Genomic DNA, 27,703 nt, shown 5'->3' on the forward strand with positions numbered 1-27,703 from the left:
CGTTTTGGTTCAGTGGTAGAGCACTGCCTACCATGTGTGAGGTACTAGGTTGGTTTTTCAGCACCACATATAAATAAACTAATAAAATTAAGGTCCATCAACAACTAAAAGCTAAAAATAAAAAAGTAAGTGTCAAGAACTATTTACATCTCTGGATTTTGTGATGAAATATTGAAAGTTTGAGCATGTCTTTTAAAAAGACTTGCAAAAAGGAATATTATTTATTAATTATTGGAATGGAAGTGGCACCAAAACAAAAACATTTGTTCTCTTGACCATCTCTTACTGTAAAGTATTTAACATTTAAAAAATATCATACAAAAAAACATGGTAATTCTTCAGGAACAATAAAATCTAGACATTTGGAGAACAGCTAGCATACTCTGAAGACTATGGAATGTGGCTACCCCTGGCTTCCTTACCCTGCCCTCCAGGGTACTTTGGATGCCTCCCATTTTGTCTCCTGTCTGCGGAGGCGTCTAGAGTTCCGGAGAGAGGAAGGATGCTGTCTTTTTGCCGCCTGGAGCCGACCGGTGTGGCTACCCTTTACTCTTCCCAATAAAGAAAGCACCGACCCCATGCTCCTCCCCACCCCCAACCCCGCCACGCCACAACAGGTTGCGATGTAGGGACAAGGACGCTCTGGTCCGTTTGGAACCCTCGGATGGGACACAAAACCCCAGACACAACTACAGGGGATCGTAGGTCGGACTTGGGGGGGGGGGGGAAGGAGAGAATTCGGTCCTTCAGACCCAAAAAGCAGGATTTGTTTCTCCAGACTACGGGGCGTCGCTGAATTTTTGGCAGCAATGAAACTACCATCTCTTCAAAGATCCTGAATGGTGGATCAGAGAACCCGGATAGGGTTCGGAGTCAGAGAATCTGGGCCCTTCTGGGTTCTGGGGATGCCAAGGGCCGGCATCGATGCCCAAGTTTCCCTGAAAGAGACGGAGCAAAGGGGAGCACTCCCAGTCCATTAACTGTGGAGTGGTAGTAAAGGGGACATCTAGTGCTGGAGAGTGGGGATCCTAGAGACAGACGCGGTGGGGGTGGGCCTAGAGCGCTGCGGGGCGCAAGCCTGTAAGCCGAGCGCAGGCTTTGCCTTCTTCCCAGGCTCTTGGGAAGAGTCGGAAAGTTCTGGCGCGAAACCGCAAGCCCCGCCCGAGGGTGCGCTGGCGCGGCCCCCTGCCTAGCTGCCACTCCCTTCTAGGATCCCTTCCTTGATTGCACCCCTGCCCAACGCCTCCAATCATTACTCTGCATGGGGCGCTTTAAATATGCAAAGGCACGTCGCGTTGTACAAAGCGGGATCTGGGATCAGTCTGTAGGGAGGGAGCCATTATCTATATAAACGTGTTGAGGATAATCTGAGAAGGGTTAAACTAGTAGAGAGGAGTTGGGGCCGGGGTCTGCAGCCCTGGTTGACAATCCGGGTGAGTTGCTTTGCCCTCCCTCGCTGCTTCCATTCCGGGGAGGAGGTGGGAGTGTCCTGCGGGGGCCTGGAGTGAGCATTCCCAAGACAGCCTGCACCCCCAAAAGGGACTGGTGTTTTGAACTGGAAGCTGGGAAAATATCTCAAGTGCGCCAGCCAAAGGAGGAGTACTTGTTCCTCAAGGGCGCACGGTCACTGCGGCTTTTCACTGCCAATTTGTTTTTAGAGCGGGACTCTGAGGTTTACTAATCTCGGTCTTGGCCCCCAAACTGGCCCTTTCGGGACAGAACAGGTGAGTTCTGCGCTCCGCTCGCGTCCCAATTCTTGTGCTCCTGTTCACGCAGCGGCCTAGTCCCCGCAGCCTCGTCATGTTTCCCTGGGGGCTGAGCTGCCTGTCGGTGCTTGGGGCGGCCGGCACCGCTCTCCTGTGCGCCGGCCTGCTGCTATGCCTGGCCCAGTACCTCTGGACCCTCCGCTGGAAGTTGAGCCGGGACCGGACCTCTGCCCTGCCTCTGCCCAAGGGTTCCATGGGCTGGCCCTTCTTCGGCGAAACGCTGCATTGGTTGGTTCAGGTGAGCAATTTACCGTTCCCTGCAACCTCATATGGCCCCCTTTCCGCAGCTCCCACTGGACTCTCCTCATTGTCAATGCTCTCAGGGTTCTTAGTACCTTCCCTTCGCCCAGGACCCCGGGGAGAGCTTACAACCCTCTCTTATGCTAGCTTCTCTGCTTCCTAGAAAGACCGTAACTTACTTACCAGAGTTCTCCCCAGAGCAGCTTAAACAATACTGGGCTTAGGAGGGGTTTGAGGAGCGAGTAAAGATTCAAGTATAGAGTTAGGAGTCAGGGGGCGTATCTCAGTCATGAGACCTTGGGCGCTCACGTCCCCATTCTGAGCCTCTATTTCTTTACCTTACCAGTGGAAACAAGAGCATCTGTATTCCCATCGGGTATTTCCGGGGGCTGTTTGGAGCCCTGTTTTGTTAAATACAACGGGCCGGGATGGGGCAAGGTGTTATCAGTTGGGAGGCCTAGGCCAGAGGCCTCAACCTGGCCCAGAGGCCCTAGCCCTCCAAGCTCCCCTCGCTCACAGGGCTCGAGTTTCCACAGTTCCCGCCGGGAGCGCTACGGCACAGTGTTCAAGACCCACCTGCTGGGCAGGCCAGTGATCCGCGTGAGCGGTGCGGAGAACGTGCGCACCATCCTGCTGGGTGAGCACCGCCTGGTGCGCAGCCAGTGGCCGAAGAGCGCGCACATCCTTCTAGGCTCCCACACACTTCTCAGTGCGTTTGGTGAGCCTCACCGGCGGCGGCGCAAGGTGAGTGGAAACTAGGGGCAACGTCAGAACTGCGATCCTCAGGCACCTGCTGTGGGCCAGGTAGGAGCCAGGTATAAGGGTACACCGAGAACCTGACCGAGATCCCTGCTTAAGAGCAGGTGGCCTTGGGCCAGTCTCTTACATTCTCCAGTTTTGAATTATAAAGTGACTGTTATACAGAAATGCTGGAGATCAAACCTAGAGGACTTCAAGGAAGACTTCAAGGATGGCTTCTAGAAAAGCGTGGATATATGGGAGGGACTGTATGTAACAGCAGAACTAGAGGGAATGATGAGAGCAAAACCCAGCAAGTTTAGGTTTGGGGTGCTTAGAAGAGGAGGAAGGGATCAGACTTGGTCTTCTGGCTACTAGAGAATTGCGCAGCGGAGTAGGTCCCCTCTCCCGCCAGCGCTGATCTGGCGCGCTCGCCACAGGTGCTGGCACGTGTGTTCAGCCGCACCGCACTGGAGCACTACGTGCCGCGCCTGCAGGAGGCGCTGCGGCGTGAGGTGCGCTCCTGGTGTTCTGCCCGCGGACCCGTAGCTGTCTACCAGGCTGCCAAGGCGCTCACCTTCCGCTTGGCTGCGCGCATCCTGCTGGGTCTGCGGCTGGACGAGGTGCGGTGTGCCGAGCTGGCCCGGACCTTTGAGCAGCTGGTGGAAAACTTCTTCTCACTGCCCCTGGACGTGCCTTTCAGCGGTCTGCGCAAGGTACTGGAGCCCCGGCCCCAGACCTTCTTCCTTTTGGGTTCCACAGCACGGGGGGGTATCCCTGAGACTTAGCGCACCACGACATTACATCTGCTGGGAGGCTGAGGTGCCGCCCAGAATGGGGAGGCGGCTTGCTGTGGTGGTGGGCTCCTGGTCTACTTCTGTTCTGACTGGATGTGGGATCGGGGCGGACCACACACCCTTTCAGAGTCTTGCCTGACGCGTTGGACTCCAACCAATGCAACCGCTGGCTTCCTCAGTTTGGGTCTTAGTGGCGGGTGTCCAGCCAATCAGTCCGTGCCCTCCGCAGAGCGGCGGCTTCTGCCTGGGCCTCCAGTGCCTCTTCGGAAGCCTGGATGGCTGCAGAACTGGTGGGAACCGGAGGGCAGCAGGCACACCCCAGCCCACCCCAGCACCTGCCCTGGTCGAAGGCGGATGGGTGCTAGCCCCCAATACCGCTGCCCTGGGCCGCTAATTTCCAGCTCAGAGTGACAGGCGGGGCTCCAAGAGCACCGAAAAAGCCCTATTTTAGCCTTCCCTTTCCCCTGCATGGAGCTTTTCAGTCTGCAGATTTCCTGGTTTTCAGTCACCTGAATAAAAATAACAGATTTGTATAAAGGGTCATGTGCGCTGTTCGCCTTGGATACATTTTCTCATTTAATCCTTGCAGACTGCTAAGCATTATTATTCTTATTTTATTGATGAAACGGGCTCATTGGGGTTAAATGCCTTAAGCAAGATCACACAGCTATTACCGGCACAGGCAGGATTTGAATCTATACTTCTGGTTAAGAAGTGCTCAATTTCAAGGCTTCCCCAGGGGGATTTTCATTTTATTTAGATGGTCCTGGGGATTGAATTCAGGGCCTCACAGATGCTAGGAAAGCTCAGTATTGCTGAGCTACATCGCCAGCCCCAGGGAGTTATGTTTTAGTTGTGCTTGCTCCCTGAAACTCTGAAGGGGCATCCCAGCCCTCTTCCCCAGCCCCTTACAGAGGCTAATGCTTAGAACATATGATAGTGTCCCCTAAGAGCTTTCCTGGGTGCCCCTTCTTCTCAGCAGTGATGCCCATTGCCCCAGCCTGAGCCTAGTGAAGGAAAGGGCACTTGAATGATTGTACCCTGACTGTGCTGTGTTACTCTGGATCATCACTTGACCCCTCTGAGCCTCATTGTACTGCCTTGAGGATGACAGTCTTGCTCAGAGGGACTTATGATAATCAAGATATAATTATTGGGGGCTGGGGATGTGGCTCAAGCAGTAGCGCGCTGCCTGGCATGCGTGCGGCCCAGGTTCGATCCTCAGCACCACATACAAACAAAGATGTTGTGTCCGCCAAAAACTAAAAAATAAATATTAAAAAATTCTCTTTAAAAAAAAAGATATAATTATTGCAGACAATGGACAGATTTATGGTCATTTATTGAATTCTACTACGTGCCAAGCATGGAGGGAACTAAGCTGAGAGATCTAACACCAGGATCTAGGCAAAGTATGTGAAACCAGAGAAGTTTTAGAGGCAGGCAGCTAAATATGGTCCCTGAGTCTTCCTGCCACATCTGCCTTCTCTCCCTGTGCATCAGGGCATCCAGGCCAGAGACCAGTTGCACAAGTACCTGGAGGAGGCCATTGCTGAGAAGCTTCATGAAGATACAGAGGCAGAGCCAAGAGATGCCTTCAACCTGATCATTCACAGTGCTAGGGAGCTGGGTCATGAACTGTCAGTGCAGGAGCTGAAGGTAGGTGGCAGGAGGTTTTTCCTTCCTCTCTTTGTTCCCAGCAAGTGTCTACACACACTAGCACCATTTTGAGGCACAGGCACATATTAGGATGAAAGGAAAGAGGAAACTGGGTTCCTGCCATGAATCAGCCACACACACTAGCTGCATAGCCCTGCGCTGGTACCCACCTTCCAAGAGCACTGAAAGGATGAATCTTAAGCCTGTCCTCATAAGTTCTGGCCCCAAACAGCTCTGGACCTAACCCCTCCACTTGCCCCCCCCTCACCCCATGTCATTGTCTCTGCTGTCCCCTGCCTATGAAGTCCCCTTCACTCTTTTTCTATAAATTCTAAGGGGCTCAGGATCTCAGCATCATATAAAAAGAAATAAAATAAAGGTATTGTGTCCATTAAAAACTAAAAATAAAAATAAAAAAACCCCAAAAACCAAAACCTCCACATCCTCAAAACTCCCATCTTCCTCCCCAAAGCAACATTCTCATTTTATGAACCATCTTGGCACCTGGCACCTTTAACTGCCTGTTTTGCTTCTGCAGGGTCTCCTGAAGAATTAGGTCCACTCTCCACCTACATGTAGATGCAGTAGAGAAAAGGAGGGAGCTTGGAATGGCCCAGGATCTATTTGAGAACCCAGAAAGAAGTGCACTATGGGGGCTAGGAGAAAGTGAGAAATGGAAGGACCTCAATCTTCCATAAGCAATTTCCATCCTTTCTCTGACTTGTTTCCCACTTTCTACCAGCCAGCCACTGAATATGGGGCTCAGCTTTAGTTTCTTCTCTGACAATGGAACAAATAATCTCCATCCTGACTCCTGGATGGTTGAGGTCCAGAAGCATCAAAATGGTTACAAAAGAATGAGCAATCAGCTCATGGGTCCTGGGGGTGACCAATGGATAAGATCATTTCTGGGCAGTAAAGGGAAGTGGAATGGAATGAAGTAGATGATCCCTATGCCTTGACAGGACTGGAAAGGGGTGACAACACCCTCAGGAAGGTGCTCACTGGCCAGGAATCTTCAGTTCTGGCCTGGGCATCACAAAGGGAGACCAGACTGGCCAGGGAGGATGTTGGGGCAATGGGGTCCTCCATCCCAGATGTCCATCTTGTCCAAGATAGGACCAGCAGTTAGCCTTCAAACAGGTCAATATTCATTCCACAAATATTATGTACTTATTCACTGCCAAGCTCTGTGCTGAAATGGGAGGTGCAGTGGTGAGCAAAACAGCCTCCCATTTCCCAGGTATGGGAAGGGAGGGTTCCCGTTCACCTTATAAACACAAACACTGATGCTGCCTGGAAGGAAGACACTTGACAGAGAGAAGGTGGAGGAAAGCAGTGAGGCTTGAAATCTGAAGGCTATCCCTTCTTGAGCAGGGCAGACCAGGAAGAGATATAGTGACGGATAAGAAGATGAAGGACTGATGCAGGCTTTGGTGGGAGGCTGCTGAAGATACCTTTGTTTCACTGTAGTTGCTATCAGAAGGCCCAGTGGGAGTTGGAGGCAGCACCACCAAGAGGTCAAGAGCATTTAGAATCCCAAGCCTCACTGCTAAAACTCCTAGTTGTAGGGACCTTGAGCACGTCTCAGCCCTCAGTTTCCAATCCTGTAAAAGGATGGCAGTAATTGTGCCTCACAGAATTAGGGGGAGAATCCAATGGGTTAATAAAACACTAAGGGTAATGCACTGAGTAAGTTTCCAGCATTGCCTCTGGGAACTCTTTCAACAAGAAAGGTAGGTAGATACTTGTTTGCCTGGTGCTCTATGCGACTTTCCCAAGTGGCAGATTTGGAAGTTAATGGATTTCAGGACCTTCGCACAGCACACAGCCATCACGGTAGCACATCCCAGCTCGCCCGCCTTAGTGCAATAGTTTAAGGTTTTCTGCGCCTCCGCCGTGTGGCCAAGACTGTGAATCAGAGACAACGGGGCTGTCTTGCAGGAGTCCGTTGTGGAGCTCCTCTTCGCCGCCTTCTTCACTACGGCCAGTGCCAGCACTTCCCTCGTTCTGCTGCTACTGCAAAATCCGGCGGCCATCGCCAAGATCCAGCAGGAGTTGGCAGTCCAAGGGCTGGAACGCGCGTGCAGTTGCACGCCTGGGGCCTCCGGGCCAGGGCCAGACTGTGGTTGCGAGCCTGACCTCAGTCTCGCGGTGCTGGGCCGTCTGCGCTACGTAGACTGCGTAGTCAAGGAGGTGCTGCGCCTCCTGCCGCCGGTGTCCGGGGGCTACCGCACAGCGCTGCGCACCTTTGAGCTGGACGTAAGTGCGCCTTGCCCGCCAAGCTGCCAGCCTCCTGTCACCTGCTGCAGTGAGTGGGTGGAAAGAGGGTTGGGGATTAGGGCCGCAGGTCTCCTAGCCCAGGACTTTCCCATCTGTAAAACGGGGTGAGCCCTCCTCCACTTACCAGGGTCCTCGGCACAGGGATGCAAAGCCTGGCTCCTGGTAAACCGGGAAATGTTAGGAATTTCGTTTAAATATTTTGTCAGCGGTCTAGGTAGGTCTGCTCAATAATAATCAAGTTTTAGAATTAAATTTGCTTTCCTCTGCACACCACTGCACACCTCCCATTCAGCAAAGGTGAGTGGGCAGCAAAGACTGTAGTATGTATCTCACCTCTGGCTCCCTCGCAAGATCAAAGAATCCATCATTGTTACCTGACCAGGGCTCCAGCTAAGGTTGGATGCCAGTGAAGTGCAGCAATTCTACAGGGTAGAATTTCTTAATGGTCTGCTGACTGCCCTGGGATGGGCAAGGTTAAGGTCTAGACCTGACTCCTCTTTGAATGCAGTGGGCATTTCTCTCTTCACTCCAGGCCTCAGTTTGTTCCCTGGAAGGAAACTGTCTTGGTCCTCCAACTCTGATTCTCCAGGTGGGTTCAGGGTTGTGTAGCCAAGTGGCAGCATTGGGATTGGCCCATTCCGACTGCTAAATTGAGGACTGTTGGCCTAAAAAGCCGTCTCTAGAGCACCACGCTCAATAACTGAGCAACTCCAAACAAAGAGTGGGCATTGCCTTCCACAGTGAGCATCCATGACCCATTGCTACCAGGGTGCAGGGGGAGGGCATTGAGTATCATGGGGACAATGAGGGGACCAGCACTGATAGCTTCATCATAAATGGTGGAAAAAAAGAAGTGATTTCCAATGCTGGGTGCAATCAAAACATTTTGAGATCTGGCATTTGAACTGAAGTCATGAATGTGGTAGAATGAGAGTGCACCACAGAGAAGGAACAGCCCAGACAAAGGTGGGTGTTTAGAAGTGTCTTGGATGCTGAATCTTGGAAATCACAGTTTACTCTGCAGATGCTGGTATGCCTTGGAAGACCTTAGGGGAACAGGAAGAGGAGCAGAAGATCAGGGAGGGTCCCCACAGAGGGTGAGCAGAGATCAAGGAAGAGTCTTAACCATCCTCCAGTGTACAGATGGGGTGTACTAGAGAGGAGAGCCAGCAATTCCAAGATGAATCTTAGTGACTCCAAGATGTCCTATCACCCTGGTGAGGCTGTGGGGTGGGGGTTGGCAAACAGGCTTCAGAAAGCTGCAATCTCTTGAATTGAGGGCAGCAGGATGATCGAGGGATTGGAAAATACAACAAAAAAAGCAAAATGGTTAGCAAGGCTAGAGGTGGGCAAAAATTACAGGAAGGCTGTCTTCAGTATCTTATGTGCTACTTCTTAAAGTGTGTCTACCAGATCTGAAGTATTGTCCAAACAGTGAGTGGTTACAGCCGGAAGTTTTCAGTTAAATGAAAATAACAGTTTTATAATTAAACAGACCTATAGGAATGGGGGTCTCTGCCCTTTGTGTTGGGGTTTCAGGCAGCTGGTAGGTGCAGAACTGGAATATAAGTCTTCTGATCTAATGTCAGAAGAAAAAAGAAAGACAAAACAAGGGAATATAAACGATAGATTTACTATATAATAACACATATTTACTGAACACTAGTATGTGTCAGACCCCTTTTCGAATCTTTACAACGAAATAGGCATTTCAGTTCTCATTTTATCAAGTAAGAAACTGAGGCGCAGATTGAATGTCTAGCCCAAGATCATACAGCTTCCTAATGAAAGAGCGGAGGCTGGAAGGAAGATCATTCTGGTGCCCAGAATGACGCCTGCCTGCCGGGTTTCACAAGCCGGTATGGCATGGTGCATGGGGGTGGAGGGTCTTTTCGGGCTCTGTTTCCAGGTATTTTGTGGTCAGGTTGTGCACCTCGCCTCCTTACAGGGCTACCAGATCCCCAAAGGCTGGAGCGTGATGTACAGTATCCGGGACACGCACGAGACCGCAGCTGTGTATCGTAGCCCGCCGGAAGGCTTCGACCCGGAGCGCTTTAGCGCAGCGCGTGAAGATGCTCCGGGCACCTCCGGCCGCTTTCATTACATCCCTTTCGGTGGCGGAGCGCGCAGCTGTCTCGGCCAGGAGCTGGCACAGGCAGTACTGCAGCTACTAGCTGTGGAGCTGGTGCGCACCGCTCGCTGGGAACTGGCCACGTCCGCCTTCCCGGCCATGCAGACGGTGCCCATCGTGCACCCGGTGGACGGGCTTCGGCTCCTCTTCCACCCGCTCGCGCCTCCGGCCTCAGGGAATGAGCTACACCTCTGAGCGGCGGCGCTGAGAGACTTGGCTTGCCCAGTGGCTGCTGCGCGCCCTACATCCCGCGAGCATTCACCCGTCACTAATTAGTTTAACAAACCTTCACCGAACGTGTCTCGGTGCTGGACTTTAGCGAGTAAGAAGTCTTGCCACCGCCATCGAGTCAAAGCGCCGTAGAGAGTACGTGGATCGCGGGCCCGCGGCGGGGGTTACACAGAGAACAGGCGCACGTGGTGGGAACTACAAGACTTTCGAGGAAGCCAAATCGCCAGGGGGCCATTCCTGAATTGATTTGGGTCCTTGAGAAAAAAAAACACCAAAAGGGAGCCCAACAGAAGGTAACGGGCCTCCGGTTTCATGCGACTTGGGTCTTTCTGCCCGTCTAATCTCGCGGAAACTCTGAACTGGGTGCGCTTCCAGGTCCCTGAACAGCCAAACATCACCGGATTCTGCTGGAGACTTATTAAAAGAAAAATTCCTACTTCAAGAACGCATTTAATCTTTCCAGGGTAGAAAAGGCATACCGAGATGTCTCTAAAGATGGTTCATGGGAGATTGAGACATAATCCCCTCATGGGAGGCTGAGATATAATCAGAGAGGTTTGGGATATTTGTACCCAAAACAGGAAGGCCAAGAAATAAAAGTTCCTGCCAGCGGTTGAGCAAGGAGGCTAGGGCTTAGCTGAGCTGCTGCTCCTTGGTGGGAAGGCACCAGGTGGAGGGTGGGGGAGGCACATAAAGGACCTACCTGAAGGACCCACCCCGGAGCATATTCAGAAGGTGGACAGCACCAATCCTTCACTGGACGGGCTTCATTTCTGAGCCTAGTTCTGGAGACGGCTTTGAATTATCTCCCCCATAGCTAGCTGCAGAAATCTCCTGGTTTACTACTTCAATATCCTCTCTGTTACAGAGGATGAACTAAGGAGGAAAGAACCAAAGACTCCCCAAGGAGCCAGCAATAGGTTTCTGAACTCCCCCACCAGTGCTTCCTCTACCCCATCACTTAACCCCACTGCTTCACCCTCTGGGCTTAGCCCCTTTGGCTTTTCATAGGAATCCTTAGCCCACTTCAACCTGCTACCCATATTCACACAGGCCTGGGCAGCTGAACATGACTGGTGAGCTGGGGAAGTTGCCTCTCAGGCCAGAGCTGACCCCTTAATGAACCAGAAGGAAGCCAGTGCCCTCCTGACCTTATGCTTAAGGTGGATCCTAGGGCCTGAAGGAAAGGGGGAACTCAGCAGGGGTGTGCAGGGTTGGCAGCTCCAAAGCATAGCCGGCTCTTCCAAGAGGGGCTGACACTGCCATAACCCCCATACAGCGCAATTCATCACCCATGGCTGGTCACAGGTCGGGCGCCAGACCCTGAGCTCAGCAGGCGCCAGAGGTAGCAAAGGTGGCAGGATGCAGGTCTGCCCTTAGGGTGCTCTTGGAAACACTTAGGACATCTGGGTCTGAGAAGCATATGTCTGGGTGAGGAGGCCAAAGGACCCCAGCTTCAGGATTGATTCTGATTTAGGGAGAGTGTAGAAATATGAGGCGTAGCCTATCAGAAACCAGGATAGTCTATCAGTTCCCAGAAACTTGGTTTACCTGCACTTGGGTTTGAACTAAATAAGCCATAGGAGTGGCTCCAAATTTACTCTAATTTCTCGTTGCTACATCATGTTAATAATTTTAAGGAATAAGGTTCCCTGATTTAGTAGCTCTAAATTCTCTGGGAAGGAGCAGATGTGGTTATTGCCCTTCTGTTCTTGATATTGCTCATGGAAGGAGGCAATGAACTAGCAAAATAAATAAATAAATAAAACAAACAAACAAACAAACAAAAAAAACCCATAAGAACAAGAATCTGTCCAGTGGTGATAAGCCCCGTAAAGAATATAAAGCGAAGCATCTGTAATAGAGTGGTGGGCTGGGAAAGCTTTTCTGAGACGGTGATATTCAACTTTGGAAGGAACCAGAGAGTGGCAGAGGGAACAGCAGGTATGGAACCCTGAGGATAAAAATGTTCAAGAAGGGAGAAAAATGGAGGGGTGCTTCAGCTGCCCTAGTTCATCTGACTTATCTACCTCTGGATCCTCCCTTTCCCTTCAGTAAAGAAACAAATCAAATCAAAACAAAACAACAACAACAAAAAGGTTTCTCACCTCCACCTCTTAGCAATGAAATGTTTTGTAAACATTTTGGAAACAGTCTATTTCCAGCCAGCCAAACCCCCCTCCCCGCCCACCACCACTAGATCAAAGTTCTTTGGGGGCTGGTAATTTATTGACCCCCTCTCCCCCTTCAAGATGTTCTTTAATGATCTTTCACTCTCATATGTAATTTTTTCCCTGGCAACAGATACCCCCGCTCGGGTCTCGATGAGCAGGCAGGTTTTTCCTTTTTCTTTCTTCTTCTTCTTTTTTTTTTTTGTCTGTGGCAACTTCCAGCGCGCAGGCCTCGCTCATCCTGTGACCAGGCGCGAGCTGAACTTGGCGAGGTGGCCCCGCAGAGTTCACTCGGATGTCACGGTCCGGCCTGCAGGGGTCACAGGCGGGTCAGGCCTGAGGATTGGGAATGGGCCCCAGGTCACGCTCCCGCTCCCGATAGTCAGTTTTGCACACCAGCCGGAGGCGCTCTACAAAGGGGAGGGTTGGGGATTTCTGAGAATTACCTCTAGCGCGATTCTCCCCGGTTCCTGCTAGTGCCCAGGAAGTTGACTAAAAGAAATGACAGTAAGAGACCGTCTTGCCCAGAGATTCTGAATCGCTAACTCCTCCAAACACACCCTGTGGAGACCCTGGCTTGGAGATTTGCTGGACTGTGCGGGTCGCTAAGACCTCCGCATACATTTCCTGACCCTCCGAGTTTGGGGACCACCGGGATCCCCATTAGTGCCACGTATTTAAGCTCTCAGGATTAAAATTTTCCGTCTCCAAGGGACGCTTTCCAAGGCGTGCGAGAGTGCTTCTGCTAGAGCCAGTGCTTCTAAACAAACGTACGTCATTCTGTTTCATTTTCGGGGCCGCTGGTACGTTCAGCGCGCAAACCCAGGCAGCGTGTGGCTCTGACTGGTCGGAAGCGGTGTAGCTCGGCCAGGTGGGAAACAGTGAACGCTCTTGCGCACCCGGTAGTGCTGGAGCTCAGCTACTGGCTGCAGAAGCGGCTTATTGGAGTTGGGCAGAGTCCAGAGGACCCGCTCCCGGGTATACATTCCCTCAACCTTCCCATTAGCTGCCGAGAGACATCTGGGTTTAGGGCCAAAATGCCCTCTCGCCAGAGTGAGGACAGTAGCTTTACACAGGCTGGGAAGTGGGGGAGCGGAGGAAGGCTCTAAGCGCCCAAGTCCTGGCCACCCTGGTAATGCAGCTTAGCGTTCCTGAAACTAGGAAGAGTCTTTACATCCAGAAGCTAGGTTTGGGAACTCACAGCTGCCCTGAGTTGTAGACAGATTAGGAACGATCACCTCCATCCTAAGGAGGAGCAAACAGGCACAGGAATGTTTAATGACTTGTCCAAGGTCAGGCAAGTAGAGTTGGAGCCAGGACTCCTGGGCTTTCCTTTGCTCTGTCTGGGTCTCCTTACCCTACTATGACCAAGGACTTCTTCCCCGCTGCCCAGGTAGAACTGCAAGACCCAGGGTGTTAGGGAACCGGCGGCGTGGCCGGATCACACAGCCTGGCGTTGATTGTGGAGCAGTGGATGAATTGCCCCTGGGGTCCGCCTCTGGAGAGGCAAAATAAGGGATCAGGCTGTGCAGGTTTGCATCAGATTCCTGAGGGACCTGGATGCTTACTTGTACCCTTCCGGAGGACTTTCCAAGACTTTATGAGTACTCCCTTGTGACCGGGAGCTAGGATCCACGACCCGCAGGTCATATTTGACTCCCAATGGTTCTCGCTTGTGTCCTGGTCCTGGGCTCTTCTCTGGAATCCTCGAAAGTCGGGAAACCTGCGTTCTGGACCTAAGTTACCACACCTGTGGGAGGAGTTCACTGAATAAAGATTGCTGAGCACGCTTCCCTTTGCTTCTTGAGCAGGTGGACAGGAACCCACGCGACACTTGTACATGGAAAGCCCGTGGAGGCGGCTTTGGGCTGGGGCGACGCTTGGATCAGGCAGGAGGGATTTCAAGGGCCTCCTGAAAGAGCCAGGATAGGAATTCTCGCTCCTGGGAACCCAGAGTCCGCCCCCACTCCCTGCTGTCTGGGAGCTCCGCACACCTTGGATGGGGGAGGCGGCGCTCCTAGCCTAGCACCCCAGGAGGCGCGCTCCGAGGGTAGCAGCTACCGCTCCGCCTCTGCTTCGGCGCAGAACAAACGGTTAAAGATTTTGGGCTGCGCCTCGCGGGGGGGAGGAGCCAGGGGCCCAATCCGCAATTAAAGATGAACTTTGAGTGAACTAATTTGTGTCTAACCAAGGTAACGTGAGCAGTAACCTGGACCGCCTATAAAGCGGGCGCGCGGCGGGGTTGGAGAGCTGGTGGCGGCGGCAGGTGGCGCGGGAGACCGTAGCGTGCCATGGGGCTCCCCGCGCTGCTGGCCAGTGCGCTTTGCACCTTTGTGCTACCACTGCTGCTCTTTTTGGCTGCGATCAAGCTCTGGGACTTGTACTGCGTGAGCAGCCGCGACCGCAGCTGCTCTCTTCCCTTACCCCCCGGGACTATGGGCTTCCCATTCTTTGGGGAAACGTTGCAGATGGTGCTGCAGGTAAGGAAGCTTGGGGCGGGACGCTTCCCTGGAGCTCGGCTCAGCTCTGGATCTTAGCTGAAGCCAGGTTAGGCATACGGGTGAAGGAAACGACTGCAGCTAGGAACGGAGCTAGCGGAAGGCGCGAAGCTCCCAGGCGACCCCTCATGCCCACGTCTCTCTACGGTCTTCTCACAGCGGAGGAAGTTTCTGCAGATGAAGCGCAGGAAATACGGCTTCATTTACAAGACACATCTATTTGGGCGGCCCACGGTTCGGGTGATGGGCGCGGACAACGTGCGGCGCATCTTGCTCGGAGAGCATCGGCTGGTGTCTGTCCACTGGCCCGCGTCTGTGCGCACCATCTTGGGCTCTGGCTGTCTCTCCAACCTGCATGATTCCTCGCACAAGCAGCGCAAGAAGGTGAGGGCGGGGTGGGGACTCCTGGGCAAGGAGCAGGACTCCTTTTCTGGAGAGGTTCAGGCAGATAAATGCAAGGCAAGTGCTAGCAGAGGTGGGACTTGGACTCCTCCGAGCTCTCGTTTAGCTTTCCCAGCCGGAATGTACGTAGAGTCTGGAGGAGCTGAGGTTGTATGGCCTGGGACCCAGGAAGGTGAGATGGAGCGGATAGAGGATTTTAACGATCTTGGCTTCTCGGGACCCAGGTGATTATGCAGGCTTTCAGCCGCGAGGCACTCCAGTGCTACGTGCCAGTGATCATTGAAGAAGTGGGCAGTTGCCTGGAACGATGGCTGAGCTGCGGCGAGCGCGGCCTTCTGGTCTACCCCGAGGTGAAGCGCCTCATGTTCCGCATCGCCATGCGCATCCTGCTGGGCTGCGAGCCCCCGCGGGCTGGCAGCGGAGAGGCAGAGCAGCAGCTAGTCGAAGCCTTTGAGGAGATGACCCGCAATCTCTTCTCGCTACCCATCGACGTGCCTTTCAGCGGGTTGTACCGGGTAAGGGCGGCAGGCGGGGTGCGAAGTTTGGGGCGCAGGAGCCGGGCGTCTGCTCACCGCCTCACTCTCTCTCTCTCTCTCTCTGCTCAGGGCATGAAGGCGCGGAACCTCATTCACGCGCGAATCGAGGAGAACATTAGAGCCAAGATCTGCCGGCTGCGGGCTGGGGAAGCAGACAGGAGCTGTAAAGACGCGCTGCAGCTGTTAATTGAGCACTCCTGGGAAAGGGGAGAGCGGCTGGACATGCAGGTGAGTGATGGCTTCAAAGCGGGGGATGTGGAATTGGGTCCCCAGCTTTTCAACCCGCAGTGCTTGGGGGCCCTCAAAGCTTCTCAGAGTGGGCACCCTGCCCAGACTCCAGCAATAATAACCCGAAGAGTTGATACTAGGTCAGTAGAGCCGCTAAAGAGGCTGCCGCCGAACTCTAAGAGCGTCCCCTGGTCTTTCCAAATTTCAAAGGGAAAAATCGGAATCTGCAAATGTTAATAAAGAAACTTGGACGTTTTTAATAAAATCAAGGCCTTAACTCAGGAGGTCCAGGTACAGGTAGCTAATCTAAAGAGACTGCATTCTCTTTAAAGACGTTTGGTCTCTTGACTTTCTATCAGCAAAACTTTTTGCGTTTCTAGTCTTCCCTCCAGAACCCTCAGTTGGATTCTGAGTAATCACTGTGAACCTGCATGGAAACTTGTAAAAATATGGGTCTTACTCGATTCTTAGGCACTAAAGCAATCTTCAACTGAACTACTCTTTGGAGGACACGAAACCACGGCCAGTGCAGCTACATCTCTGATCACTTACCTGGGACTGTATCCTCATGTTCTCCAGAAAGTTAGAGAGGAGCTGAAGAGTAAGGTAAGAGGATTCTGGGAGTTCTGTATTAGCTTAGGAATTTCAGTTGCTCCCTTACCAACTTCTCTCCTGATTAGGTCTGCTGAGTATTTCACTGAATATTTTGAAAGTGCCTGGCCAAGGGCAGAGTGGGCCTGTTGGGGGAGAGAATCTTGAGCTGTGATCCTACTTGGGCAGGATTAGACCTTGTATTCCTGCCTCTCCTCTACATTTTGCAGAAATTTGGAGATTTCCAGATAGTTTCCACTTTCTTAGATTTGGGTGTTCAAGGGCATGAATAGAATAGTGTGATAAGTGCAAGTAGCTGATGGGGCGGTGACAGGGGTAGGGAAGCTTGACCCTTCTTCATTGTGATCAGCATTTTCTTAGAATTGTAAATAGAGGATGGATTTGGGCAGAGAGTGGAGGTAAGTGGCTCCTGGCTGCTGTTTCCCTCTATTCTCTGCCATCCTGAGGCCCTTTGGGTTCAGCTACCATCTAAGTCCTATTTATGTCTTCTGGGCTGATTTTATTGGTGTGCAGGGCTTACTTTGCAAGAGCAATCAAGACAACAAGTTGGATATGGAAATCCTGGAACAACTTAAGTATATAGGGTGTGTTATTAAGGAGACCCTCCGACTGAATCCCCCAGTTCCAGGAGGATTTCGAGTTGCTCTGAAGACTTTTGAATTAAATGTAAGTTAAGAATTCTACCCGCATCCCACTCCTGCTCTGCCCCTTTTGTTGTTTTAAACCTATCCTTGCTTCCTTGAACATTGGCTTGAATTCTTTATGCTTTTGAAAACATTGTCCTGTGCTAGAACCAATCCCTCTCTCTCCCAACCCTCTTTCTTTTAACTCATAATACCCCCAAGGAGATCCCTGGTAGTTTTTTGTTGGTGAAAGTTAAATTCCAGTTTGTCAGCCCTTGGGACTTCATAATCTTTTGCAGGGATACCAGATTCCCAAGGGCTGGAATGTTATCTACAGTATCTGTGATACTCATGATGTGGCTGATATCTTCACTAACAAGGAGGAATTTAATCCTGATCGCTTTATGCCGCCTCACCCAGAGGATGCATCTAGGTTCAGCTTCATCCCATTTGGAGGAGGCCTTAGGAGCTGTGTAGGCAAAGAATTTGCAAAAATTCTTCTCAAAATATTTACAGTGGAGCTGGCCAGGCATTGTGACTGGCGGCTTCTAAATGGACCTCCTACAATGAAAACCAGTCCCACTGTGTATCCTGTGGATAATCTCCCTGCAAGATTCACTCATTTCCAGGGAGAAGTCTGATGGGCATGAATGCTCAAATCTTGGACTTATTTGAAGTGTACATATGAGTTTTTATATACTGTTGTGTTGAATTATTATATTTAATTTCTAAATGATATTATAATATTTATGTGTCTCTACTATAGCACCATGGTCTTTAAATATTAAAATAATGAGTTTGTATAACTTCCAAATGAAATAAAATTTGAAAATATTTTTCTTGCACTGAAGGAAATGGAAAAATCCACTGGTTTAATGTTTGGACTTAATGTTTGTGACCAGATTTCTAAATGTTTACCTGGGTTGATTTGTCATCTGTGCATATTTATTTTTTGTAAGGAGGAAATCTTAGCTAATTGTTTTTCTCTCAATAGTTATTTGAAAATAAGTATTAGGTGTGTGTTGGCTCAAAGGTATCTTTGCAAATTCTTTAAAGGTAATTTAGATTCCCTGTTTGGAAAATCTATTAAGGTTAATTTAATTAATTAAAATTTTTTCTTTGTGGTGCTGTCTGGGGATTGAACCCAGGGTTTCATGCACACTAGGCAAGTGCTATATTGCTGAGCTACATCCCCAGCCCAAAGTTAATTTTACTTTTTTGTTTTGTTTTTGTATTTTGTGGTGCTTGGGATTGAACCCAGGGCAATTTTAGTTTTTTTTTTTTTTTTTAACTTCATTTTAGGGAAAGATGATTCTGAAAAGGTCACACGCTGATAATTATCATTCTACAATAACACCTTCATCATATCTAGCATTTAATAAACATAATAAATCCATATGCTTGAATAGAGCCAGAACTTTTCTCTGAAGTTAAGGTTGTAGATAAGACAAAGCTAGTGACTCCACTTATGGACAGTCCTTGGCTAAAATGAGACCAAAATTCATTGGCATGTCACCTTTACTTAGAAGTTGCATTTGAAAACAGTTCGGGGAAAGGCAAGTCTCTGGTTTAGATAAGCTGAGCCCAGGTTTTCTTTATTCAAAATGAGGCAGGAGGAGCAGATTTAACAAACTGACAGATAAAGTTTTTATCTATCCCAGGCAATAGGGTGTGAGCCTGACATGACTGATAAAATGGCCCAGTCATGACCCTGTGAACCTTGGCTAACCTCCGTGAAAGCGCAGTTTTGTCACATTTCTGACCCTGGCATGGCCATGTTCTGAACTGAAGGCCAGACTCTCAATCCAGAAAGGTTAGGCCTGGTGACTTGCTTATGCAAGCACATTTTCCGTTTTGAAATGGCACAATCTGCTCACTGAACCTCTGATGGCTTGTAGGTTGGACTTTAAAATTTTCATTACAATTTTAGAATTTGGCAATGCTGAAGAAACCAGGTAGTCTACACAGGTATTTGAACAAAGTTCTGTTCATACAATTAGAATTTCATGTTCTACCTGACTTTAATATTTAGGTAGAGCTTGGATTGCACTCATTGTTGGAGTCTTCTGATTTTTAGAATGTTTATACAATAACTTATAATGCTTTATAATAACCTTATAAAGCCATTTAAAAAATGTGATAGACTTACATAGTTTCAGCCAAGATTTAGTGTTCTGTAATGTACAAAAATGCCTCCTTCTCTGCATAACATTTGCCCTAGATCTTTCCAGCCAGGAGCACACTAGCCTGAGGGGCGTCATTATTTCAGATAATTTATGTAAGGTTACTTTAAAAAAGATTTTAACTCTTAATTTTGCTGGAGGACAGTTAGCCTCTAACAACGATGTTTTTGGTGGCTTTGCGTCCCTGTTTCTCTATAAGCATAGTGTAATAAGAAATTTGAGACATTTTAGCATATAATTCAATGTTTAAATTCCACCTATTTTTAATCTGGCAAGCTTTAAGGAAAACTTTTGTCTTTCCCAGAGCTACCTTTAGCTCAATTATGCTTATCAGTTATAGAGTAGTATAGAATTACCTGAAAAAAACTTGTTAAAAACCCAATTTTCGATGATGCTGAGTGCTCAGTGAAGGCACTTTAGTTTTGGGGTGAGTGTGGGGTAGACTGAACATTTGTAGGCTGCTGTATTGGACATAAAATGAGCCTGGTTTGTTTATCTGCGGCAAATGTGTCTTATGGCTCAGGTGCCCCTAGGTCACTGTCCGTGCAGTGGAGAAATGATGCAGACTTGGCCAGAACTGTGGGAGGAGGGGAGATGGTATGGGAAATGATGCTGTGGGGCTCATTGTTGGAATCTTGCAGAGATGAAGGGGTGCTGTGTTTTCTGGGGCTGGGTGTATATCCGCTAAGCTGGTCAAGTTGGAACCCTCTGTCTCCTTCCGCCAATGTCCTTTGCCCTTATTGCCTCCCATGACCTCTTGTCTTCAGTCAGAGGAGTGGCACCAATGAGCACTGTCACGGCAAGGATGTAGAAGCCTAGAACTTTGACATTCAGAAAAACTGTGGCCCTTGCTTAGCACAACCCTTGGGGGCCCAGAGAGGGACTGATTTGCCTGGGGGTGGTGGAATCAGAAAAGACCTCCTGATACCCCTTTTTCCCCTTCTCTCTTTTTTTTAAACAGCTAATTATACCTGCCTGATATTGTTCCAACTTTCTGTAGCCAGACGACTAGACCAAGAGTCTCCATCTCATAACTTTCTACATTTCTCCTGCTACCTTTCCCCTCTCCTCCCACAGTGCTGATCAGTTCTTTTGCAGGCCATCAGAGGCAACTGGTAAAATGGGAGCAGTGAGAGGAAGTGGCTGCTCCCTCCAGATCCCTTATCTCCTGGGACCAGTTCCTTGCTTTTCGAACCTTGCCACCCCCAAGAGGTCCACAAGGGGGCGGGCTTCTCCCTTGTATGCCAAACTCAGGGACTGGTGGTTTTCCCACCAGTGTCCATGAAATCCAGTGTCCAAACACTCTGGCCCAAGAACACTTTGAGCACAGATAGATAGAGGCCTCAGGGTACCCACAGCTTAGCAACTACTCCACAACAGTCCTGGCCCTTCTGAAGGTGGTCACCCCAACTGGGTTGAGCAGGACTGTCTTTCAGTTTTGGAAGACAGTCTGTGATCTCTGAGGTTAGCCAGCCCACAGCCCCAGCATTGCCCACACACTACCCACAATCTGACTTGTGTCACTCTTACTCCACCTGGACAATCGCTCTCAGTTGTGAGGGAGCAGGGACCACAGTTTTTCAAGAATATGGGCAACCTAGTTGGTGTTCAGATGCCCTTACCCAAGTCCCTGAGCCATCCTATGAAAGCACTGTGGGAGGAGCAAGGGGTGGTTGGAGAAGCTGTGGTGGCTCCTTTAAGCAGTTGGAGCTCTGCTGTAGTAAATACAGATTTAGACCAGTTCTGATAAAGAGAGTATGTGCAGAGGAGGGTGAAATAGAAGAAGGGAGACGCTGGGCCATCTAAAAAGTTCACTAGAACCCTTTAGTGATCAAACAGGCCACCTGCGAAGGAACAAGCATGCATCCAAGCAGAAGCTGGGTAACTAAGCCACCATAGGGATCATAACAGGGAGGGTGAAGCTGGAGTAAATGACCCTCCCAAGCTTCTTCAACAATTTAACAGTGGTGAAGCTCTTAAAATTGATTCTGTATTATTAATCCAATTCCTCAGATACCTACTTTACTTTAAAATGTGGATCAACTTCCATCTAGGGATATAGGACATCCCCACATCCTCTTCCAGAACATTCAGCAGTCCTTAGTGATCATTCTCTCCAACCTCATGGCCAGATCTAGAGGTAGAACTGCAGGGAGGACTGACCTGTGACCTCAGAGACACTAAGTGCCATGTGACCTGTTGCTTCCAGCTGCGGTTCCTGTGCATGCTCTAATATATCCAAGGCCTCTCCCCGCTGTCCCATGCTGACCATTCATAGGACCTAGCCTCAGGAACAGTACTCTGCTTTCCCCATTCCTTCTACTGTGCTGTGCACTGAGCTGGAGTCTGTCCATTTCAGTTATCCTTTTTCTCACCTCCTGTAAAGCTACTCAAGGCCGGGAAGTGTGTCTCAGCATTCTAATCTTAGAAATCTAGTCCACTCCCACTCCTCCCTGCCTTCCCCAGAATATACTCACACATAGTAGGTGTTTTGGGGGGGAGAGAAAGCTTCTTGGGGCCAATTGACACCATTTACTCTGTTTCTCCAACTTACATGGTGCCATGTTTTTCTTTGAAAAGTGAAACTTAGGAAAATCTCAGCAGCCGCGAGCTTACACGGCTGTGGTTTAACAGCATGTCACATTCCTGAAACCGACGCTCCATGCGTTTTTGGCCAAACAAGCTTTCCTCCCTTTGAAGTAAAGTCAACTTGAGTTAGAACCCTGGGATGGGGTGGGGACCTAGCTCTGGCCAGCGGGGTGGGTTTTCTGGGTGAGAGTTATCATGTTGCAATATTTGTAACCACATCTCTTTAGTACAAAAGCTGCCCCACACTGCAAGCCTTCTCACTGCTGCCAAACCCTCCTAGTTGACCAGGGGTTAGAAACGTATGTACAAAAATTTTTTGGTGTGGAGAGAGGGGGTGTACCAGGGATTGAACTCAGGGGCACTCAACCACTTAGCCACATCCCCAGCCCTTTTTAGTATTTTATTTAGAGACAGGGTCTTGCCGAGTTGCTTAGCATCTTGCTGTTGCTGAGGCTGGCTTTGATCTTGTGATCCTCCTGTCTCAGCCTCTGGAGCCACTGGGATTATAGGAGTATGCCCTATGTACGCATTTCTGATAGTAGATGCTTCAAGATTTTTATTTGCAGTCATTTTTATGTTCACTTAATTGTGAAAAGAAGACAAGGTGTTTTGCTTGTAATTTGACAAAACAAACTCTTTAAGAACAGCCATATCGATTCATTGATTCCGTAAATACAGCCATACCATCCAACAGAGCAGTGACTTATTAAATGATAGATGAGGGCATTCAGTATTCTGAAATGGAAAGTTCATTTAATATCATCATTAGTCACAGATTACTTTAGAGCTGGAAGGAAAACAGTAGACAGATCATCCAAGCCCTCTAGGTCACCGCAGAGAAATCTGAAGTACAAAGAAAACTTAGGTTACCATGGAGAAGGGCCCAGTATGTTGTAGGACCTGGTCATCAATTTTTAAAAATAGCTATATTGCTTATTTATTTGAGTGTAGTGGGAAGAAAAAAAAAAACAGGCAGGTGAGCGGATCATTTGAGACCAAATTGTTTCCAGATTCTTGCTCTTCACTATATCTCTGAGAGAAGCTCTTGAAGGTTCTCTATGAACTTGGAGTTTTGTGGCCAGAAAGAATTTGACCCAAAGCCTGGGAGAAAGTACAAAATTGTTGGCATTTCTGGTGAGCCTAGTGGCTAAGTCTCCACATTTGTAGAGCTGGACTCTCGGGCATTTTGCAGCCCTGATACTGAGTAGTAGAAAATAGTTTCTTAGGCAAGACTGCTTACTTGTGAGAAAAAGGTGTTCTCAGACTTGAAGGTGCATCAGAATCATCTGGAGGACTTGTTGAAATACATAAACATCCAAGACTTTCTGGGTTGATCCTAGAAATTTCATTTCTAACAAGTTTCTGGGTGACGCTGATGCTGCTAGTCCAGAGGCCAGAGTACCACTGATAAAAAAGTTTTTTTGATCTGTAGGTCAAGGATCACAGACTTAAGGGGATTGGTAGGTAATGTGAGGGTAATGTAATGTAATGTAACTTGAACCAGGTGATGGGTGTGCTGACATGGGCATCACAGGTACCCCTTAGAGTGGCTTAGCCCTGACCTATCTTTGACCTGTAGGAATGAAGACCTTGGTTTGAAGCTCTTGCAATTATTTTAGGAGATGCTGGGCCTCAAGATTTACATAGGAATATCTTTTCTAGATATTGGTGGCCAATTTATATTTTTAAAAAGTGTACATGGAAAAGAAAACTTGTTTGTAGCTTTGCTGGCTGCCAGTTTGGAACTTGCATCTTTGATCTTAGGGGAGTTTTTAGAGGGCTCAATCAGGAGTGGGTTAGCTGGGTGGTTGTAGTTATGATGTTGGCTGAAAATAGAGTCAGTCTGAAGGCTTGATTGGGGCTGGGAGATCTGCTTCCAAGATGGCATATTCACATGGCTGTTGGCAGGAGGCCTCAGTACCTTGTTATGTGATTTCCTCCACAGGGTTGCTTGGGGATTCCCATGGCATGGCAGCTGTCTTCACCCAGATCAAGTGATCCAAAGAAAGGAGCAAGACAGAGGCCCCAGTGTCTTTTATGTCTAGCCTTGGAAGTCACACTTCATCATATCCACAATATATTATTGATTACAGAGGTTAGCTATATCACTCGGTGGGGGGAGCATTTAGAGGTTGGCTTTCCACAGTGTGTTTGAGTAGATTATCCCCCTATGTTGTCTGTTTCTGGGCAATCCTTCATTCTGATATTTTCACTGTGACCCATTGCCCACAGACATTTACAGCTGACATCAAGGAAAAACATAGTGTAGCATTTCTCAGCTGGTTAGAGTCTAAGGGATCATGTAGGCCAAGGTTGCAAATTGGAAACCCTTGGGAAGAGCTTGAGTACATGGATGTTTAAACTTTTCTGTTTGCCAAAGTTTCCAACCAGCCAACTTCATTCATTTATATTACTTTTCAGAACTCTGAGTCATTTGACGTTAGATAATCCAATTGCCAGAGTGACAAACTATCCTGGTTTGTCTGGGATGCAAGTCTTTCCTGAGACTCAGGACTTTCAGTTCCAAAACTTGGATAGTTCTAGGATTTAATTCAGACAGCAAGCAGATGTGAGTCAATCCAGTTACTTCCACAAATGTACTCCATAGACCAGCAACATCTGGGTTACCTGGTTGCCTGTCAGATATGCAACATCTCAGGCCCCACCCCAGATCTAATGAGTCAATCTGCAGTTAAACAAGAGTGCCAGGTGACTCTGATGCATGTTAAGGTTTGAGGCTCTCTGGATGGAAGCAAAACCTGGATTTGGGAATCTCTGAGGCTTCAAATTTGCTGACTTTGTGGGTAAAATAGATTTAAAAATGAACCACTTGTGCTGTGGTAATTTGACCTTGACATATACATCTTTTTTTTTTCTTTCTTTCTTCCTGCCTCCCTCCATCCCCCAAAGTAAAGACATCTAAAATTTCATTGTTGGAAGGAACCTAAAAGTCCCAGTTCTCACCTGGGTTTTAGTAGTGGTTTTCATATAACACTTTTTACAGTTGAAATTTTCCCCCTTCTCAAACAAAAATGTCATAAACAACATAGATAAGGGGAGACTGCTGGGCATTTAGGTTATTTCCAGTATCTGACACTCTAAGCAGTGTGCAGTAAATATCCTTGTATGTATAACCTTGTGTATGAACGAGTGCTTGCTTTCTGTAGGTTTGATTCCTGAAAGTGAGGTTGTTGCATTGCTGAGAATGTGCATTTAAAATTGTGCTGGTCATCTAAACAGGTACCCGTTCAAAGAGGAGTGTTTGAAAAAATAGTGGTGCAATTATTTTATGGAAAGTTATGGAGCCATAATGGAGTAAGTACAATGGATTCTGTTGACCTTGAGGAATGGCTATGACAGACTGTTTCATAGGGAGAAGTTGCAGAAGGACTTAGTTAACTGGGTGGGGGGGCAGAATTGATAAGGATACTTCCCAAGGAGATTATTTACACTTCCCAAATACATTTATGGATTTATGGATGCTGTTTCTGGTTGCAAGGCATTTTTTAATGTATTTTTAAAAATTGTAGTTGGACACAATATCTTTGTTTTTGTTTATTTTTATGTGGTGCTGAGGATCGAACTCAGGGCCTCGCATGCGCTAGGTGAGCGCTCTACCTCTAAGCCACAAACCCAGCCCCCTGCAAGGCATTTTTTGTGGTTAAGGTACTAGGAGCCTTAACCACTGAGCCACATCTTCAGCCCTTTTATATATTTTATTTAGAGACAGGGTCTCACTGGGTTCCTTAGGGTCCCACTAAGTTGTTGAGGCTGGCTTTGAACTTGGAATCCTCCTGCTTCTGCTTATGAGCTGCTGGGATTATAGGCGTGTGCCACTGGTGCACAGTTTAGGAATTTGTTTTTGGTTTTGGTGCTGGGGATGGAACCCAGGGCCTTACTCATGATAGACAAGTGCTCTTCCACTGAGCTTCACCCTCAGCTCATTGATTTTGTAATTAAGAATTTTAGGAGAGACAAAATAATGGAGGTGCCATTTTGGAGACTGCCAGTCTCCCCTTTCAGTCCATTCTTCCTGTCTCTGCCCTCTCTCTCCATGTTCCTTCTTTCCACTTTCAGAGGAAATGTCCCAGTTGCCAGTTATGAACATCTGATTGGCTGAGTCAAGGTCATATGCCCATGGACTGCCAGTTTTGGGAGAGGGAATGTCTGACTCTATCCTAAGAGGGGAAAGATGATCGCCAAAACTATGTGGGGACAGTCGCCTCCCAACTAGGAGGTATATGGTAATGCTATTTGACCCCCAATCAGTAACTGAAGTGGAAAATCTTATAGCCCTACCTTTTTGAAACTTCCATGTATTTGGAAAAGCAGTTCTAAGTTTATTAAATTTTTATTTTATTTTATTTTTTTAGCACACTAGGAAAAATAGCCAAAATTTGCTGAACATTTACTGTGTTATTTCACATTGTCTGATTTGATATACATGATAATATTCATGATGCAGATACAAGTCATTTTTTTTTTTTTAGGTGGGGGTCTTGCTATGTTGACCAGGCTAGTCTTGAAGTCATGGACTCAAGTGATCCCCCACCTCAGCTTCCCAAGTGGCTGGGACTACAGGCATGCACCAGATACAAATTTGAATGCTGATTTTACAAATGGAGCCATGGAAACACAAAATGGTTGGGTAATATGGCTAGAGTCATAACAGCTAGTAAGTGTTGAAGCCAAAATTGGCAACCAGGCTGTCTGAGTAGAAGGTTCTACTCTGTCTCCAGATTTGTAGCATTTGGAATGGATACTGATTTTATCTGGAATAATAATGACTCCTATTTTCACTGAGCACTTAGTATGTGCCAGGTTCTGTTCTTACGGCTTTCCATGAATTAATTCATTTCATCCTCACAACAACCCCAAATAAGAAAACTAAACCTCTAAGTTACCAGCTACTCAGCTCAGGGTTGAGGCCCAGGCAGTTTGCCTCCAGAGCCCACACAGTCTGCATGACACCCCAGAGCCACTGTCCTCTCTACTCATCAACACCAATGTACTGTTTCTTCTGTATCCATCTGAAAGCATTTCTCTTGGAATCCAGAAATTTGGACTGTTATCAAGATAATTCAACTAAGTTAAGGGTTTTATTTCAATTTTTTGTTTCATTTTGACTCTGAGGCTTTAGACATAAGCTAATGTCATCTAAAATAATTTGAATTAAATGCAGCCTCTGTCGTTGCTGGGGTTTGATTGATTTGAAGGTAATCTAAAAAGACAAAGGAGAGGTTGTGTGTGTGTGTGTGTGTGTGTGTGTGTGTGTGTGTTTGGATTGTGCAGTTCTAAATTTCTATTATTACAGAGATGATAGGAAAGAATAAGAAAGGGAGGAGAGATCAATGAATTTTCTTATTAAATTGTTGCATATCTAAAGTACAGAGATATAACACTTTGGCGGGGGAGGTGTTAAATATGTCATTGCTAGAGGAAATGTGTTTTTCTAAGTTAAAATAGGGTTTATCCTCAATTTGAATTGCAAATCTTCCAAAAGCAGAGTGAAAGGAAGGATAATTCTTGGCAGAAATGAGATCTTTCTACTTTGTTTTATAAAAACTTCCAGAGACAAGCTCTAAATAAGAAATCATAATTATTTAAAAAAATTCAGGTATCCTTCTGATTTGAATATCTTAGATAAACCAAAATAACCAGATAATTTTATACCATACCAACTTGAAAAAAAAAACAAAAACACAAAGACAGTCATCACCTCTTGCTGGATTTTTGGAAGCAGAAAATTTCAGGGTGTGTTTGGCAAATGTGACTTTAGAAATCAGATGTGTCTGTAGAGCATAAACCACAGGACAGAGATAGGGCTGAGAAGTGGGGAGGACTGAGGTCAGATGTGTTTAGCACAGGTGGAACAAGGTGTCAGGTGACATATTTCTCTGTCTTTCCCACACTCCTTGCAGTGAGCATCATTATTTCTGATTTTCATGAAAGTAACTGGAATTCAAGGAGATAAAGTGACTTAGTCCAAGTGCCCTGGCTAGTAATTAGTTAGGAG

The 27,703-nt window shown here is 48.1% G+C and overlaps 2 protein-coding genes across 5 annotated transcripts; both read left to right on the plus strand.

Moving 5' to 3' along the window:
* The first annotated feature begins 37 nt into the window (after window positions 1-37).
* Window positions 38-12,235, plus strand: LOC124096390 (cytochrome P450 26C1). The gene is made up of 6 exons (XM_046450220.2): window positions 38-2,004; window positions 2,526-2,750; window positions 3,185-3,460; window positions 5,045-5,200; window positions 7,145-7,462; window positions 9,432-12,235. Exons 1-6 carry the CDS (start codon window positions 1,801-1,803, stop codon window positions 9,807-9,809), a joined length of 1,557 nt encoding a protein of 518 aa, XP_046306176.1. The 5' UTR covers window positions 38-1,800; the 3' UTR covers window positions 9,810-12,235.
* Window positions 12,236-13,726: 1,491 nt separating this feature from the next.
* On the plus strand, window positions 13,727-26,877 carry LOC124096583 (cytochrome P450 26A1). 4 transcript variants are annotated; one of them, XM_058581094.1, is made up of 9 exons: window positions 14,215-14,496; window positions 14,674-14,898; window positions 15,141-15,431; window positions 15,522-15,680; window positions 16,152-16,286; window positions 16,806-16,958; window positions 23,633-23,782; window positions 24,928-25,002; window positions 26,178-26,877. In XM_058581094.1, the coding sequence occupies exons 1-9, from the start codon at window positions 14,308-14,310 to the stop codon at window positions 26,196-26,198; spliced, it is 1,398 nt and encodes a 465-aa protein (XP_058437077.1). In that variant the 5' UTR covers window positions 14,215-14,307; the 3' UTR covers window positions 26,199-26,877. The 4 variants fall into 4 exon arrangements, with proteins under 4 accessions (XP_046306500.1, XP_058437077.1, XP_046306499.1 ...); XM_046450543.2 differs by having other exon boundaries at window positions 24,928-26,877; XM_046450544.2 differs by lacking the exons at window positions 14,215-14,496; window positions 23,633-23,782; window positions 24,928-25,002; window positions 26,178-26,877 and adding exons at window positions 13,727-14,208; window positions 17,215-17,847.
* The last annotated feature ends 826 nt before the right edge of the window (window positions 26,878-27,703 follow it).

The sequence above is a fragment of the Marmota monax genome, unplaced genomic scaffold, assembly GCF_021218885.2.
Source record: "Marmota monax isolate L192 unplaced genomic scaffold, Marmota_monax_Labrador192_F-V1.1 WCK01_AAM20220418_F8-fsc00004, whole genome shotgun sequence".
Classification (NCBI taxonomy): Eukaryota; Metazoa; Chordata; class Mammalia; order Rodentia; family Sciuridae; genus Marmota; species Marmota monax.